The 17471-nt window shown below is 50.4% G+C and overlaps 1 protein-coding gene across 2 annotated transcripts in view; it reads right to left on the minus strand.

Annotated features, from left to right (window-relative positions):
• The window catches only part of PDE8B (phosphodiesterase 8B), a 1197077-nt gene that overhangs the window by 597760 nt on the left and 581846 nt on the right, over positions 1 to 17471 (minus strand). For both annotated transcript variants that reach the window (XM_069627430.1, XM_069627431.1), the window contains one exon: positions 588 to 666. In XM_069627430.1, the coding sequence (XP_069483531.1) occupies positions 588 to 666 (79 nt within the window). The remainder of the gene's footprint in view (positions 1 to 587; positions 667 to 17471) is intronic.

The raw sequence follows: 17471 nt of genomic DNA on the forward strand, positions 1-17471 counted from the left end.
CATCAGGTACAGGTAACTCTTAGGCTGCTTTGCTGCAGTAACTGACCTATTAGCATCCTCTGCCTGCCTCCCTCTGCTCCATAGACCCCTGCTCTACGCCCCCGCAACGCTATACTCTTACTTGCAGGCCCTGAAGTGCCAAGAGGTGATGCAAATGACAAGTGCTGCGCTATAACACGACCCAGTAACGTGACATGACAGTGCAGCGGTACAGTGTGCACACAGCTGTTATTGCTGGAGCAGTCCACTTCTTGTTGAGGACATGCCGGGCCCCCTATCACTGTCAGAGTCACTCAGTGTCCTGCAGTAAGGAGAATTACAGCATGTACTGCCCTCTTGGGATGACATTTACCAGAGGCATGTTTACACCGAGACATCTGGAGCAAAGGGGCGGGGCATTTGTATGAGGTCATTTTTAGGGATCGCCCTTTGGGTTATGATACACTATGAACACTTAATGGAAAGCAGTATATGGTATTCGACACTTGGCGGCAGCTACTGTTTAATTGTTCACATCTCTCCTGAAATGATACAGAAAGCCACGTGACGTGAAGTATGCTCATGGACAAACGATGCGCTTTCCGTACCTGGATGACGTGGTCCTCGCTCGTGATTTCTATGGCTTCTTGGCAGTGATCCAGCGCCGTGAACACGGAATTGCACGCCCTGCAAGGAGCAATGGACAGCGGTTACACGCAGCAGATGGCAGCGACTAGGAAACAGAGCTTTTCAAGGAACCATACTACATTGGAAACAGACACGCACGTGCCAACCACTGTGCCATGAGTCCCGGAAGATGAACCCGGGAAGCGTGCCCTTCAGGGCCAATGGAGGCAAGGGGGCTTCCGGCAAGAACCCCCACGTACAGAGAAGCAGGGCAGTTTGTTGACAGCTATAACCTGGCAGGGATCGCTTTGAATGCCAAGGTTTGCGCCTGGCTGATTGATTATATAGTTGCTGTGTGTAGACTTCTTGGCCTCTGTTGCTTTACTGCAGCCGAGTTGGGCTCACGGGTTCAGCGCTGTGTTGTAGTTAGGGAGACCTTTTTCATGGCTCACCAACCAGCATCCCCAAGTGCAAGAGGGCCTGGTCTCATAGGGGCAAATAAAAGGCAAACCCCTTTCAGGAGACCAGTTAGGGAGTAGCTCTCCTCAACCTGTAGTGTCAAGGGTGACGAACCAAGGCAATGGAAGGTTGCAGCAAGAGAGGACTAGTTGAGGCTCAGTGAGAGGCAAATGCATTTCTTTTTGTGCTAATGTGACACAAAACACACATAGTTAAGGCCAACTAACTTTACAGGTGTGCATGGGAATCCACTAGGATAGACAGATGCGACTTGCAGGTTGATGATGCTTTTGGCATCCATGGGCAGCAGATGTATGTATCCCACAAGGGTGGGACCTGGAGTCCACGGGTGCAATGCGACAGCACTCCAACATATCTAAAGTTGACTGGCAAAGAACATCTGGTGGCACATTTGAATTTCTCACAGCCACCGTGGCAACATCAATGCCTGTTATACATATGGAAGAGGTCAAGAATAAAGTTGTGAAAAGTAACCCTGTGGTCCAGTCATTTTCATCTTTTTGGGTGGGTGGGTTGGCCGCTGATGTCACCATTGGCTATAGTCCATCCATCAAATGGACACAAGCCAGGACATTTTATCACTCAACTCTGGTTAGTTTAACATGGAAATAAAATTCCATAAGCAACTTTTAGACAGGCAAAGCATAGAATATTATAGAAATAGGACAAAATGACCGAGGGCAAAAAGTCTGAAGGCCAAACGTCCGACCCCTATTTGTTCGTATATATATGTGGGGGGGGGGTAAAGTTAATACTAATGTATAGGGGTAAGGTGGGGGACAGTGGGGGGTCTCCCCCCACATATATATATGCGAACAAATTGGGGGAAAAAAATACAAACACTTTTGGGACTCAGACTTTTCCATTTGGTAATTTCACGCAGATCCATATTATATTATCAAAGTTTGAAAATACAGTATGTTGGCAAATCTGGAACTGCAAATCAGAAGTTTGTATTTGCATTAGTTACAGATTTCACATTCTGCGCTGGAAGAAAAGGTGGCATGGCTGCAAAGGTGAGGTAACCTCAGTTGGCCGGAATGGAGGGCATTCTTTTTTTTAACAACTTTATTTACGACCGGTTGCAGCAAAATACATACATGTTATAGAAGAAGACAGATACGTAAGCAATGCTAACTGTCCTGGGTTGGGCCCCCTCACCCTTCCCCCCACTTTGGCCAGGTCATCTCCCCCGAGTCTCCTGTCCCCTGCGGCCCCTCTGGCATGGAGGAGGGGGCCTCTACTGCCTTAGGAAGCATCTCGCCAGCTGTGGTTGGAAAGTCAGTGTCAGGAACTAGTTGTATTCCACAATAGGGGCCCAGCAGTCTGTGAAGCGGTGTAGCACCCCGTCTTTCGCTGCCGTGACTTTTTCGGCCACTAAGATCTCCCAAACCTTGATCCACCATAGGGGCAGGAGGGGGCCCTTCTGTGTTTTCCATTTGCGGGCTAAGGTTATCTTTGCCGCCAGGAGCAGCTGTGAGAGTAATTTAGCGATAGTTCCCGCCTTTGAGTAGCACTCCGACATGCCACTCCCAGCAGGATCACCCCTGGGTTCACTGGCAATTAGCATCAAGTTATTTCTTCAATGGTTTGTAGCGCCTCCTCCCAGAAAGTCAGTGCCTTTGGACACTCCTACCACATGTGGAAGAAGGGCCCGCGGGCGCCTGCCTCCAGCAGGTCGGGTCCAGGGACCTCTGGAAATGGTGCAGACGCTCCGGGGGATAGTACCACTGGTGGAGGAGTTTGAGTACACATTTCTTATTGGTAATGCATCTGAAGGGGGAGTTGTTTCTAGTCCAAATGTCCACCCATGTTAATCGTCTATCGAGTGCGCTAGATTGGCTTCAATGTATGTGGGCCTAGCTGTCAGCATGTTGTCTTGTAATAATTTATAGAGCTTGGTGATCAGCCATGGCTCAGGCGCTCCTTTAGTGCGTGTTCTATGGAGTGGAGCTCCCTCGTGACCCCTTGTCTAACAGCTGGCTGAGGGATCCAGAGTCGGATTTGGGCATATGTGAACCTATCCATCTCCGCTAAGGAAAAATGGCTCTTGCAATCCTCGAAGGTAAGCGGGGCGCCATTCTCAAACAGCTGAGAGAGAGAGTTCGGAGACCCCGCAGGCCCAATCCCCAAAGTTTGCTATTTCCATGCCTGGGGAAAAGTCTGGGTTCTGGAGGACTGGGAGAAACCAGCCTGGTCCTTTGGGGAGCTTCTTTTTTGGTAGTGCCCAGACCCGAGATTTCAGGGTGGCTCTGGCAGAGGTTAAAATTGCCGGCCAGAGGCGGCGTGTCCTGCCCGATATGTGTAGCAGGGAGCTTAGCGGGGGGAGCTCTTGGCTGGTTCGATGCGTGTCCACCTTGGGGGGTTTGCACTCTTGACAAAGGCAAAGTTCATTAGTTGGGCTTATATGTAGTAATTATGGAGATTGGGTAGCCGCATCCCTCCCCATTTAGCCACTCCGGTCATTACCTTTAGCGGGATCCTGGCTCTGCCCCCTTTCCATATGAACTAAGATAGTTGCTTCTGTAACTGCATGAGGGGTTGTTTGGGGAGTTGGACAGGTATCGTCAAGCACAGGTACAGGAATCTGGGCAAAAGGTTCATTTTACATGCTGCGACTCTTCCCAACAAAGAGAGTTCCTGGCCCTCCCATCCCTTGAACTAAGCCTCCAGTTCCTTGAACAGGGCGGGAAAGTTTGCTGCATATAGTTGGTTTGGGTTCGCTACAATGTGTACCCCCAGGTACAATGAAGACGTGGTGCTCCATGTCAATGGGCAAGTTACTCAGAGGTTATTTATAAGTTAGTTGGTGAGGTTTATCCCCAGCGCCTCTTACTTGGTGAAATTGACCGCAAAGCCTGCTACCTGTTCAAATGCTTCCAGCTCAGCCAAGGTAGCTGGGAGGGAAGTTTGGCTGTTTGCAAGAGAGAGCATCATGCCATCTGATTATAGAGATATCTTAAATTGTTCCCCCTATAGTTCCATCCCTGTTATATTGTAATTTGTGTGGATTCTCTGTGCGAATGGGTCCATCACGAGGGCGAAGAGTAACAGGGAGAGCGGGCAGCCCTGCCTCGTCCCGCCAGAGAGTGGAATCAGGGCCTAAAGCTTTTGGTTCAATCTTAGAGACGTTTTCGGAGCTTGGTAGTTGGCCAGTAGCATCTTGCGGAATATTGGGCCAAACTGGGAGGCTTCCAGGGAGAGCCGCATGAAGGCCCAGTCTATTAGATCAAAGGCTTTTGTAGCGTCCAGGGTTAATACTGCTAGTTCTTGTTGTTCTTGGGTTGCAACTTCAATGAGCTTGAGGGCCCGCTGAATGTTGTCCCCCGTACTCTCCCCCTGATGAAGCCTGTCTGGTCCAGATTGATGATGGTTGGAAGCACTGTCGCCACTCTGTTCACCAGCACTTTGGAGTAGATGTTTGCATCTACGTTGAGTAGCAAAATGGGCTGTACGAGGACCAGTCTTTTGGGTCTTTTCCAGGCTTCACAAGCATTATCGTGGTGGACTCATGTAATGCCGGGGTTATGGTGCATGTTTCGCGAAAGGAGTTGAAGAGTTCCGTTAGCGGACCCAAGAGGAAGCGTCTGAAGAATGTGAAGAATTTGGTCGGGAAGCCATTGGGGCCTGGAGCTCTTGGTTTCAGGGCTTTGATCATGGCTTCTACCTCTCTGGCTGTGATCAGGAGATCCAGGGTGGTCCTATCTGCTACTGAGATGTGGGGGAGCTTGGCCTGTCCTACGTAATGCTCCTGTTGCATTGGTAGCCGAGGTGAGGCCGTCATTGTTTTGGTAAGCTGGGTTGTTGCTAGCTGCAGCTTTGCCTCTTCCCCGTACAGGGTTGCGCTCTCGGGGTCCCTTAAGGCTGTGATGAGATTTTACCTTCGTGCTTTCGCACGGTTGCTGACAAAAAACGTGTTGGCTTTGTTGCCATTTGCGTAGTAGCTTTGCTTTGTTCTGATCAGGCCCTGGGCTGTATCTTCCACGTAGTGTGCCTCTAATTTGGTGCAGGCAATTTGAAGGAATTTGGCTGCTTTAGGCGGCCACCCTTTCCTGAGGTTATTCTCAGCTGCCCGATTTTCCCCTCCAGCTGTTCTTTCATCTTGCTATGCTGTTTCCTATATGCCACTGCTTGGGCGATCAGTTCCCCTTTGACCACCGCTTGCATGGCGTCCCATCTAGTCGCTGTGGAGGTGAGATCCGGCGGGTTCTCCTTAAAATAGTTGTGAATAGCTGCGGTTATGGCATCTCATACCACCATGTCGTGTAGCATTGGCTCATAGAGGGACCACTGGGGTCTTGTTGGGGGGATCAGGATCAAAGACTCGAGCTGTTAAGATTATCAGAGCATGAACGGAGAGAACCTTTGTGCCTATTTCCACCTCATAAGTAAAGGAAAGTAGTTGTGGGCTGGCCAGGAGCATATCAATCCACGCGGAGGTGCGGTGGACGTGAGAGAAGAACGAGAAGTCTATAGCTTCAGGATGAAGGACCCTCCATCTATCTATGACCCCTAAAGACCTGCGTAGGTGGCATAGGTTCAGGGCATTCTTGAAGTCTTTGTGTGAGGGCTGATTGGACTTGCCCATTAAAGGGTTTGGGACCCCGCTAAACCACCTGGTCTTCGAAGAAGGGGAGAATCGTCGATTCCTGCTCTGTGAAGAATGTTTCCTGTCCCTCGTTTGGAGCGTAGACTGAGATTAGGGTGTGCCAATTGGCCAAATAGCTCCCTTTTCACCACACTGTATCTTCCCCCGGGGCTCTGCAGGACCTCTTGTTCCCTAAATGATGTGCCTTTTGCTTATAGGATCGCTGTGCCACCTCTCTTGTTATCTCCAGATGCCAGATATTGTTTCGGGAAGGCTCTGTCTCGCAGTCGTGGGAAGTCTGTTGAAAGCAGGTGCATCTCCTGGAGGAAAACCATTGAGTTGTGAAGGTACCTTAGGTGCCGTTTCTATGAGGCGTTTAGGCCCCCGGCATTCAATGAAACATCACACAGTTTCAGGTGCGGTGGTGGAGCCTACTGTAGCCTCCCCTTAGCTATCAGAGGGGTCGGGTAGAGGGGTGGTCAGCGGGTTTCTGCCTTCTATGACTGTGATGCATGTCCATTTCTGCCGCAACCAGGGTTTTAACTTTTTCAGTCTGGTCTCGAACATGACTCGGGAACGAAAAGAACCAACAGCCAACAAAAACGAAAACAGAGTCAAACTGGGCCCATGGGTCCTTGGGCCAGAGTGTGTATCCTTACACTCGGCTGGGGCATATCGTGGAACGCCCCAGCCTCGAGGATGAGTTCTGGCACGGAGAACAGGTTACTTTGTACTGATTCCCTCGTCATGGAAGGCTTGCCTCCAGAGGTGGCGAGGGGGCTATACCTGCTTTAACTGGCTTGGTGGCTTCCCTCCTTTGGGTCTCTTCATCCTAATGTTTTGCTGCAATTTCGAGGTCGCTTCCCGTTCCCACTCATGAAACGCGCTCATTAAGTCTTCATCTGGTGTCGCGTTCCCCCTCCCCCAGAATACCTCCTGCCTCCTTCAGCAAGTTAATTATACATGATTGGCCTTCAAATGAGAACTGGAGAGATGCTGGGAAGAGCCAACGGTACTTACTTATCTAGTCTTGGAGGAAGGTTGCTAGGGGCTTGAGAGCTCTGCGCCTCTGGAATGTGGTGGCTGCTAGGTCCTGAAAGATTTGCAGTGAGGACCCTTGATAAGTTAAGTCCCCCTGGCTGCGACTTGCAGTCATGATTCCTTGCTTCGTAGAAAAGAAATGGACCTGCGTGATCACTTCCAGCAAAACCGCTGCTGGGGAGCCCCTTCGATTCCGCAGTCTGTGGGTGCTGTCCAGTAAGATTGGGACTTGTCGGAGTCAGGGAGGAGGATTTGGAAGAGGTCGCTGATGTAGGCCGGCAGGGCCTGGTACGGGATTGAAGCTGGAACACCTCTGATTCGAATGTTATTCTTGCGGGCCCTGTTCTCTAAGTCCTGGTCCTCCGTTTCACTGACTCTGTGCTCCACTTCTTCCATTTGGTTATCCAGCCCTTCTATCTTAGTCACACGTCCGTCATGCAGCTCCAGAATTCCAACTTGATGTCTGCTAACAGGGCCTGTATGTCGTCCTTCATGGCCCATTGGCCCAGGGATCTCTCTGGTGATAGGGCTTGGGCGCCCCACGAGCATGCTGGCAATATCCACTGATTTTGAGAGCTTCTGTTTGGCCATCCTGGTTAGAGAGGTTGAGGCTGAGCAAGGGTGATGCGGTTAGGTTTTCTATGGGCTTCTGACCAGTGCCTGAGTGTGCCTAGGACTCCCACGGCCTCCGGAGTTGTGTGCCTGCCCTGCTATTCCTTTTGGCTCTGTCTTTTGGCTTGGGGCTCTTGTGTTCCTGGTCCTGCTTGTAGTCCTGGTCCTGCTTGGGGTTTGTGGCCCTGGTGTTCCTGGTAAACTGGGGTTGGGATGCCTCACATTCCCCCTACCTGCTTGCCGTGTCCAGTTAGCGCGGGTCTCGTTGATGCAGAGGGGGGTAGCGAGGGAAAAGGAGGAAGAGGGGGGTCAGTGTGGGGGGTGGGGCAAGGCCCCCCTACTCGACTACTCCACTGTTCTCGTGCAGGCCATGGGGGGAGATCCCCCAGCATGGGGTGGCTTATGGTGGCCCCCCAATGTCTCCTTTGGTGCAGCCTTGGAACGTTAGTTGCGAGATTGGCACGGCTGAGCCGTGTAGCGCTCCCTCCATGCCGTGCATTCGAGGTTCAGGCCTGCTTTTGGGCAGGAGCTCCTCATATGCTGGACTGCAGGGTAGCCTGTGTGGGCTACCCTGTGGCAGGTGGGGTGAACACGCTGGGGATGCTGCTGGGGATGCCTTGTGCGGTGCTGTTGCACACTGGGTTGCGGTGGCCCCCTTGGGCCCGCAGAGGCTGTCACCTTGTTATCTTCCTGGATGGTTGTTGGAGGCTCGCCTGCTTGCCCACAGAGCCCCTCTGCTCACATTGGGCTGCTATGGCTGGGCCGCGGCTCTACTCCCACGGCCACAGTCTTGTGCGCCCCACTTGTTGCTTTCTGGATATAAGAGATACGCTTTTAGTTGTGCGAGCAGGGGGTCCTGTTCTATCTTCCTGTGGGCCTTTTCGCAGCCTACTGGGCGGCGGAAGGAGAAACGCTCGCAGCTGATGTTGAGGCTCTCCTCTGTCATGTAGGAGCCCTTGCCGGCTGCTTCTGTGTGACAGCCGTATTTTTTGCTGGCTTGTTGCTGGGAGCTACCTGCTCCCCCGCTCCGTCCTCAGGCCCCGGTGGGCCACCGCCCACCAGTAGATCCTTGCCTTTGTATGTTGCGCGGCACTGGCCAGGTTCACCCTCAGCACCCCGCAGATGGAGTGCGTGCATCGCTGCGTGGGCTCAGTCGCTGCTTCCTTGCTAGCTGGATGAGGTGTCCAGACTGCCCCCGAAGGTGATCCAATGTTGCCCCGGGTGGGTGGGGGGGGTGTCACAGCAATGGAGCAGCCAGCTCCTCCACTCTCCCTGTCAGCGTTCCCTGGAAGCCGCCATTTCTAGTCATCAGGGGGTTAGCTGGTGCTTCCCCTCACCTCAGAGTTTTCGGGGTCTGAAGCTCTCCGATTTCACCCCTCTTTCCGTCTACCAGCTCCAGGACCGTTCCCCCACCAGCCCTCTGTCTCTGCTCCTTTTGTGCCAGCTTATTTCGGGCACATTTCAGCGAGAACTCAGGCGTCCCACTGATGCTTTAAAAAAGACGACTACATTAACAGTGCTTCAAACCACGCCCCCCCAATGGAGGGCATTCTTAAAGACCTTTCCTGGCTTTTCTAGGCGGACGACACCCCTGGTACGCACATCATACTTCTGTGGCACAAAGTAGGAAATACATGTAAACTCCAGGCCATTCTGCCCATAGGTGTAATGGCTCCTAAACTTCATTGGAATACTTCTGAGGAATGCAGCAAACTACACAACACACACCACAAACAATCTGCAACATCCAACAACACTCTTTTACCTCTCGGAAGAATAACACTTCCTAGCCTTTGCGCACCTCTTTTCTTCCCTGACGCCTGTGGAACTCCAAAAGGGGGACAGTGCTTACCAAGTGACTATCAGGTGAGAGGCAGTGGTATCCCACCTAGGGTACTTCCCCAGAGCTTTTGGGGATCTGATGAATGAAGTGGCTGTATGTGCCTCCACCTAATCCTTACACTGTGAGTTGAGGAAACCCAGGAATCATTAAACAGGTACATGCAAAGGTAAGAATTCCTTCAATGCTGGTGAGACATACAGTAGTAGCAAAGGACGCACACACTATATTCCTTGTAAGTCACATTCCACGGGTAACTCAATGCAGACTAAATACGTTCAAACATACATCAATACACTGTTTATTTCTAAAATCCTTCCCACGGTCTGCATGCTTTGGTGACCCTGCTTAACCTCTCAATATTGTTCTTCAGTGGCAGGGCTGGGCAGCACAATAAGAGGAAGGGCCCCAAGCTACAAGTTAGAGGAGCAACTACAACAGTGACTCCATAAAGATCACTGTGCTGCAGCTGTGGAATTATCCAGGGAACATGGGGAAAGGTAATGAAGGTCAATATAGTAAATAGACACAGCTAGACTCTATATCAAGGGAACAAAAGAATATATCACTTGGAACGTTCTTACCTGAGTCGTTCTTTGACACCCTTCTTTCAATGTGTGGCAGCAATATTGGACAGCAGGTCATAGTGCTTTCTTTTTTTGGCCTGCGGTTCTAGGGTCCTCCTCTTTTCTGGGTACTCTCTTCACAGGTTCGGGTCTCTCCGTAAGTCTTATTCTGCTAGGGAGTTGCACTTTCTGTAGTTCTTCTAGGTCTTCTGAGTGCTTCGTACTCTGCTCTTGAAAATGATCGTCCCTCCTGAACCCTGCCTGCTTATTTGGCTCTTAGTAGGATCTTAGGTCTTGACCGGTGGTTCCCACCCACGGGGAAAAGCATTGGTCTGACTCCCGATTTATGGAGTTTATTGTGAGATGAAATCTAAGATTCATGGCAACTGCACTTATGGCCGAAGGTCCGGGGATATTGAGAGACTTTTACCTTCTTCATGAGGCTCAGAGCTGCATTCTTCCTGAATTGTGGTGTCCGGCCTCTCTGCTTTTTGGGTTTTGGTGCTGGCGGTGGTGTAAAGCACCACCATTACCCTGCAAACACTGCTACTGAGATAAAAGAAACAGATGGTATTTTGGAATACGGTTTCTGGCTGGCATGGCAACTGGCAATGCTTGGATGCAATGACCAATGCACAATATGTTACTTTTAAATGGCCTCCGACCATTTAAACCAATGATTGTGGGTGTTTAATACATTTTACCAAAGGGGAGGAATGTTTTAAGTTACATATTCTAATGAATTAAATCGGTGTGGCAGGGCTAGTAAGCAATCCACAAGTGTTGCAATGAGCAACACAGGGGCAGCAATTGTGAAACTGACACATACCCATGATTATAATTCAGACATTCTGGTTCCAGGTTATGATTTAGCTAATTGACTGTGTCCCTCCACATCAGTTTTGATGTGTGCGATATTGCTCTTTACTCATTTGATTTGGCCCTGGTCAAGCTTTTTTGGTCAAATGAGGAAGCCTGGATAAGAACCTAAATGTTCTTGTTCTAATGTTTGCTGATAGGCGGAATGTGTCATCTTTTCCTCATCTCACCAAACTTTTTGAATGAATTTAGGACATCATACTGGTGGTCAGCTTACTTATAAGTGATCCGAATTTCGGAAGGTAAGGAAACTGGAGTACAGGGAGGTAATGTGCTGTGCTAAACATTTTGAAAGCCGTGGTTAGAATCCACATTATCTAGTTTGGAAGTCTGCATCTTTGCCTCTAAACCACATTAATCCTGTCTTGTCTAATGTTTTGGTTTAATATTTTTGTTCTCTTTGTGGCGGTCTTTCATATAAGCACGCCCACATTAATCAGATAAGCAAACAGGAAACAAGGGAGACCAAACAACTTACCCAAGGTGACAAATGTTTGGTCATTTTGAAAATCTGTGATAAAAAAATCAAATCTTCTGGTTCCAAAGTTTGCTCTTATCTACTAACCTGTACTCTTCCTCTCTTCCCTCTCCCACCCTCATGTATTTTCATCTCTGACTTCATCTCTTCTCATATGGTTTGGAGGGATGGTGGAGATGTGGCTGTAGGAGTATTGCTGGAACGAGGAGTATTGCTGGAACGTGGCAATATGGCTGGACACAGTGGGGTTGGATGAAGGATGGGGATGTGCCCAGGAGGCATGAATTGGGTAGGTATGTGCGCATGACGTGGGAGAGTTGGGTGAAAATGTGCCCATGAGAGGCGGGGGGGGCTAAAAAGTGCAGCTATGCCTATGTGGAGTCAATGAGAGCCTGTGGCTGTTTCCAGTTAATCGTGTCCAGATGGCCTGGACTTTGGCCATGTCTCAGACAGCAAAACACACACAGAGACCCACCACTCAGTATTGACTGTGGTTCTATGCCCAAGGCCCTGGGCGCAGGGAACACAGCCACAGGTCACACTAACCATGCCCATTGGACACTGTGCGTGGACTACTCCTTCAGCCAGGCCCGAGGCACCGTAGACATACCTGCAACGTGCACTGGACATGGAAAGTGGCCATTCCTAGTGGACACTGTGGCAGGGACCCCAGCCACTGTGCGCATACCCACAGTGATCACTGGGCATGGATTGGTGCCCAGAGATTACCTTCAGCCACCCCTAGGACTGTGACTCGACTTGAAGTGTCTGCTGGGCATGACCAGTGGCCATGCCCAGCTGCCACTGTTCCTGGGTTATCACCTCAGGGCACGATAGAAAAGCACAGTGAACCTACCTGCAAATTTACTGTCCAGGTTTGGTATCATTCTGTTTAGTGTATTTTGCACTGCACTTCCGCAAAATGTCCTGGGAAATGCGCTATTTTGATAATACAGGCTCCAACCACGCTGCGCAGACCTACATACACCTTTTCAAATTTAATCAGAGTGCTCCAAGTATGTTTATCGAACATTTAATGGAGTTCCATCATCAGGGAACAACGTTAAAAGTGGAATACTTTATTTGGGGCCCACTCTTCGAGCTCTGCCCCACTACACCAAGGGCCTCATTACGAGTTTGGAGGCTTCCTCTCCAAACTCGGGTCCGGGTCCGTGGTCCCTGAATGAAGAAATACCGGGCCATTCCGACTTTGGAGGGTCAGTATTTTCCCATTCAGGGAACCCAGACCCGGACCTTCCCCATCCCATTCGAGCTCCCATAGGGCTCAATGGGAATGGGGAGGGAGCTAACAACTGGCCCGTTAATAATGGGCCCGTTGTTAGCTCCCTGGTCCCCTCGCGGGACCCACAATGGACGTCTGGTCTGACCAAACATCCAGAGCGGGTCCCGCAAGGGAACCTCGTAATAGGGCAGAATGGGTTTAATGTCGCCGACACCTTTACCGGCGCCGTTAAACCCATTCTGCCTGGGTCGTAATGAGGCCCCAAGTCTTGCATGAAGCCCCACGAACGTTTAAGTAGGTTGCATATGTATTTCTCAACGTTTCATGTAATTCCAGTCACAGTGTCCAAAGTTATAAGCCTCCCTATATTTTCGTAAAGTTTAAAGTCACTGTGAGTTTTCCCTTGGAGGCAAGAGTGTGCATAGCCCACTCCCCCGCTCCTGCTTGGGTCTCAGACCTGGCTTTATGTGCACAAATCCCATTGCCAAATTTCAGTTTTATTTTCTTAGAAATGGAAAATACCACTCAACTGGGACAAGTCATTGGCTTAACAAGGGCCAGGACTTGCCCTGGGCTGCTATATACGCATATACAGTTTTGTCAGCACACCATTTAAGATGGCAGCCAGGCACTCATTGTTCAATGTAGCTTCACCAAATAATGTTTGTAGATTCTTATCAGTTACGTCTGCGGCTCCCAAATATATCTACATTTTTTGCTGAACTTTCTTTTAATAGAAAGCTCTGGGTGGATTTTCACCAAACTGTGTTTAGTGCAATCCATCCATTCCATAAGATAGTTTATTTTAGAAACGGACATTGTGTACGGGGAGCGCTGTTGCGCGCATCAAAAATGGCCGCCTGAGTGGAGAGCTCTGGCTCGATAGAAATTCTTTGCCCAATAAATCCTGCCAGAGCCAACGCTAAAAAACGGATACTGTAAAATATAGCTGCGGAGGGTCCACGGAACAAGCCCTGAAAAGACAGGACACGTGCACCGCGAGAGAACAGAGATATACTGCCTGACATCTGCAGTGGCTGGGAGGCTGCGGTGCAGCCGCCTGCCGCCTCCACATGTCACCCACGCCGAGGAGTCAAGGACTGCAGGCAGGCCGACTGGGGGGAGGGGCATCACACCCGTAGCAAGGCCCTGCCGAGCGCAGATAACACACTGTGTCACTGCCCTCCCCCGTGGTAAAAACTGATAACAGCCAACCCCTTACAAGTGGGGGGAGGCTGTGGGAACCGCGGCAGACAGCTGAACATTTTAGATCAGTGAAGCAGCGTTGGAGAAGGTGGCTCTGTGGTGTGGGATGGCGGTGGCGCTTCACTCCTATTGGGGACGCGACCGGATGCACGGCGGACATCCAGGGGGCCTGGCATCCCCAGCCCCAGACGGCCACATGCGTGACCGTTCCAGGAGACCTGCTGCACCCCAACGGCGGCTGTGCAACAGAGACAAGCCTGGAGAGGAGGCCCACGGGGGAAACGGACACCACCCCCCACGCCAAGTAAGTGGAATGCAGCGGGGGGAGCCACTACCAGAGTAAATATATCCTGGGCACTGCTCGACGTGGGATCGTGGAGGGGGGCAGCTGGGAAGCTCCTGGGCCGTGGAAGTAACTAAGGACAATTAGAGCACCTGAGCCCCAGTGGAATCGGGGAAGAACTGCATCTACACCGCTGCCGCAACCCAGACATAAACTCATGAGCTGGTTGCAACTTTCAGCCAATGCTACACATCCGTTGCAGTGAAGGGGATCAGGGTGTCCCCCCCTGTACATTGGGTCAACCAACAGGCCCCAGGGGGTCGTGGGAGTCCCTTTGCAGCGGCCCGGTGGTGAGGTGGGGTCAACCGCTATTCAACTTGCAATACATCCTGAACCGGTTGGGGATGGTGGGCAGCAACGCCGCCCCCCCTGTATTTACCTAACTCTCCTACTGGGCACCAGCATATTGGACATAAATACGTGGGAGAACATAGTCCACCCTTAAAGCGATAGCTGTGACACATGGGCCGCACCGAGAAAAAGGGCCCAGGAGGGGAAAAGACCGGCCCAATGGACTCCTTTGCAAGTTCCCAGCCCCATGCTGCGGCCAGGGGGGATGCCACGAACATCTGAGACTGATCCTTTAGACCGCTTGCCAACAATAGTACAAAACGGATTCCTGCCGGTTAAAGTCAAGCTGGATGACATAGTGGAGACAATCGGATCCTTGAAAGCGTGGGTAGAAAAGGAAAGTACGCGCATTACGGAAGCAGAGAACAGAATAAGCTCAAATGAAGACACGATCTCGCAGCATAGCCGTGATATAGCCCAACTCAAAGCAGAATTACGCAAAACTCTGAGCAAGTGCGAGGATCTTGAATCTAGATCGCAAAGAAATAACATCTGAATAGTTGGGGTCTCGGAAACGTTTGGCAAGGGCTCCATGGAGAGACAGGTGGAAAACTTGTTAAGCACTGTTTTGGGGGCGGAATCTCTCTCGGACCACTTTCTCGTTGAGAGAGCCCACCGCACCCTTGCACCCCCTCCGAAGCCAGGGGCTCCACCCCGCACCATAATAGCACGTCACCTCAATTATAGAGACAGAGACACAATATTCCGCCTGTCTAGAGAAAAAGAATTGCTGCAATACAGGGAAAATAGAATACACATATACCCGGACTTCTCAGAAAACATACAAACACAGAGGAGATTTTACGAGTTGGTCAAGAAACAGCTACGGATGCGCAACATGCCCTATGCTCTAATCTTTCCTGCAAAAATGAGAATCCAACATGGAGGAAGAGCCCTCTTCTTCGAGAACCGTGCGGAAGCCATGGCATATGTGAAGGTCTCCATCCCGCTTCCTCCCAGGGACCGGGGGGAGATCAAAATGCGAGACCAAGGCCAGGTGAAGAGAGAAGGGACCCTGCAGACTGATGAAGGAACACCATCCTCACAGCGTGACAATGGTGAAGAAACATTAATAAAGTTGGACTGGACCAAAGTTCATTGTTTGCCGGGCCGTGAAGCCTCCAACAAGGTCGGCCAGATGGCTACAGCGGCTGTCCCTCAGGAAAGGTCCACTAGCTCGGAAAACTGCCCACTGGGCAAGTTATGAGTGTTATTGGGCAACATCGTCAAGTTCGGGGAGATGATGCAGTGGGGGTCAGGACACCAAAGAATGGTTAGCTTTGTTGAGCTATATGGGGAAGGAGGAGGGCGGAATGGGGAAAAGTTTGCAAGTTGGGCCCCCGGATGGTGGAGCGGGGCAACTCAGGTTTTGGGTTTAAAAATAATGTGGTCTCACAGATGCAGTTGCTGCTCCCACCATGTGGATACGAGAACTGGTGCAAACAGTGGTTGGTCATAATACACGTATGGGCAGTGCCACAGATGGGTTGAGAATACCACCGTTATCCTGAAATGTGCGAGGGCTAAATAACCCGATGAAGGCCAGGAAGGTCGGGAACTATGTTACCAGGCACAGCCCTGAGATAGTGATTTTATAAGAAATTCATGCATTGGGAGCTGTAAATATGAATATACTGTCTAAATGGGGGAAGCTGCGATATTACACAGACTACTCGTCTCTGTCCAGGGGAGTTATTATTCTCATACACCCCTCATTGGGGTATCAGACTAAAGGGCACAAGACCCACGGGAAGATATGTTCTTGTATGGGGGAAATAGCGGTAAACAAATGACACTGGATAACACGTATGGCCCCAACATTGAAGACCCAGACCTCTATTTAAATATATATGGAACCCTCAATAAGTTTGATGTGTCGACCATAATATGGGGAGGAGATTTCAACATGGTTCTCGACCCCACATTAGACAGATCCAGCACGAAAATGAGGACGCCCACCAGAATGGCGCTAACATTGGGTCAACTTCTCACACAAATGGCATTGATAGATGCATGGCATACATTACACCTTGATGCCAGGCGATTTACCCATTACTCTTCTTTCTGTCCACGACAGTGAATCACGCATGGATTCTTTTTTTGTACCTCAGGGCCTGTCGGAAGCGCTGCAGAGTTGTGAAATCCTGCCACGCACACTGTCTGATCATTCCCCTGTACTGCTGGTGCTTAGGCTTAGAAACACCCCCAGACCGGCTAGAAGATGGAGAATGACGGGTGGGATACTCATTGACCCAAATGTGGTGGAGTCTCTGTGGGTTGAAATAGCTGAATTTTTTACTAACAATGTTGGGACAGTAGAACGGGTCTCCACGGTTTGGGAAGCCTTCAATGTTTGGGCTAGGGGGGGCACTGATTTCGAAGTCCACTGGTCTCCTAAAAGAAGTAAGAAAGGAGCTAGAGGGGGTAGAAAATATATTAAACAACCTAGAGGGAACCTATAGTCGCACGCATGATAGGGACACCCTCGCTGACATTCACAAACACATAAGAAACTTCGACGATCTGGCCGCTGGAGAAATAGAATATCTGGCAGCCCCTGCCAGAGCACGCAGATATGGTGAGGGGAACGAGGCGGTAGAACATTGGCTAACCTGATTAAACATGAGAGGCAACTACACCCAATCACCAGTATACAAACGACACAAAATGAAGTGGTGACGAGCAAAGAGGGGATAAATGTGGAATTCGTCAAATTTTATCAAACACTTTATGCAAACAGAGATAGGAAAACAAGCGCTGAGATAAAGGCCTATTTGGCGACACTGGAGCTCCCAAAGCTTCCGCTTGAAAATAAAATGGGTCTAGATCAGCCGATCACTGCAGAAGAAATTAATGAGGCGATTAAGGGCCTCTCGTCAGGTAAGGCACCGGGCTCTGATGGGCTAGGGGCCGAATTCTATAAGGAGTTCCGTGCGGAACTAGTGCCCATAATGTTGAACACCTGGGGAGAAGCGCTGGAGGAAAACATACTGCCCCCAACAATGAGAGAAGCCATAATAGCGGTGCTACCCAAGCCCCGACGCCCACCTTGTGATATGTCATCATACAGGCCCCTCTCGCTTATTAATGTTTATGCCAAGATATTCACGAAGGTGTTGGCGAATCGAATGCTCTCCCTAGTTTCCACGTTGGTTCACCCTGACCAAAATGGATTTATCCCCCAAAGATCTACTGCTTTAAACCTTCGTAGACTGTTTAGTGTTATGGCACAGATAGA

Source organism: Ambystoma mexicanum, chromosome 6p (genome assembly GCF_040938575.1).
Source record: "Ambystoma mexicanum isolate Mex_15411 chromosome 6p, UKY_AmexF1_1, whole genome shotgun sequence".
NCBI lineage: Eukaryota > Metazoa > Chordata > Amphibia > Caudata > Ambystomatidae > Ambystoma > Ambystoma mexicanum.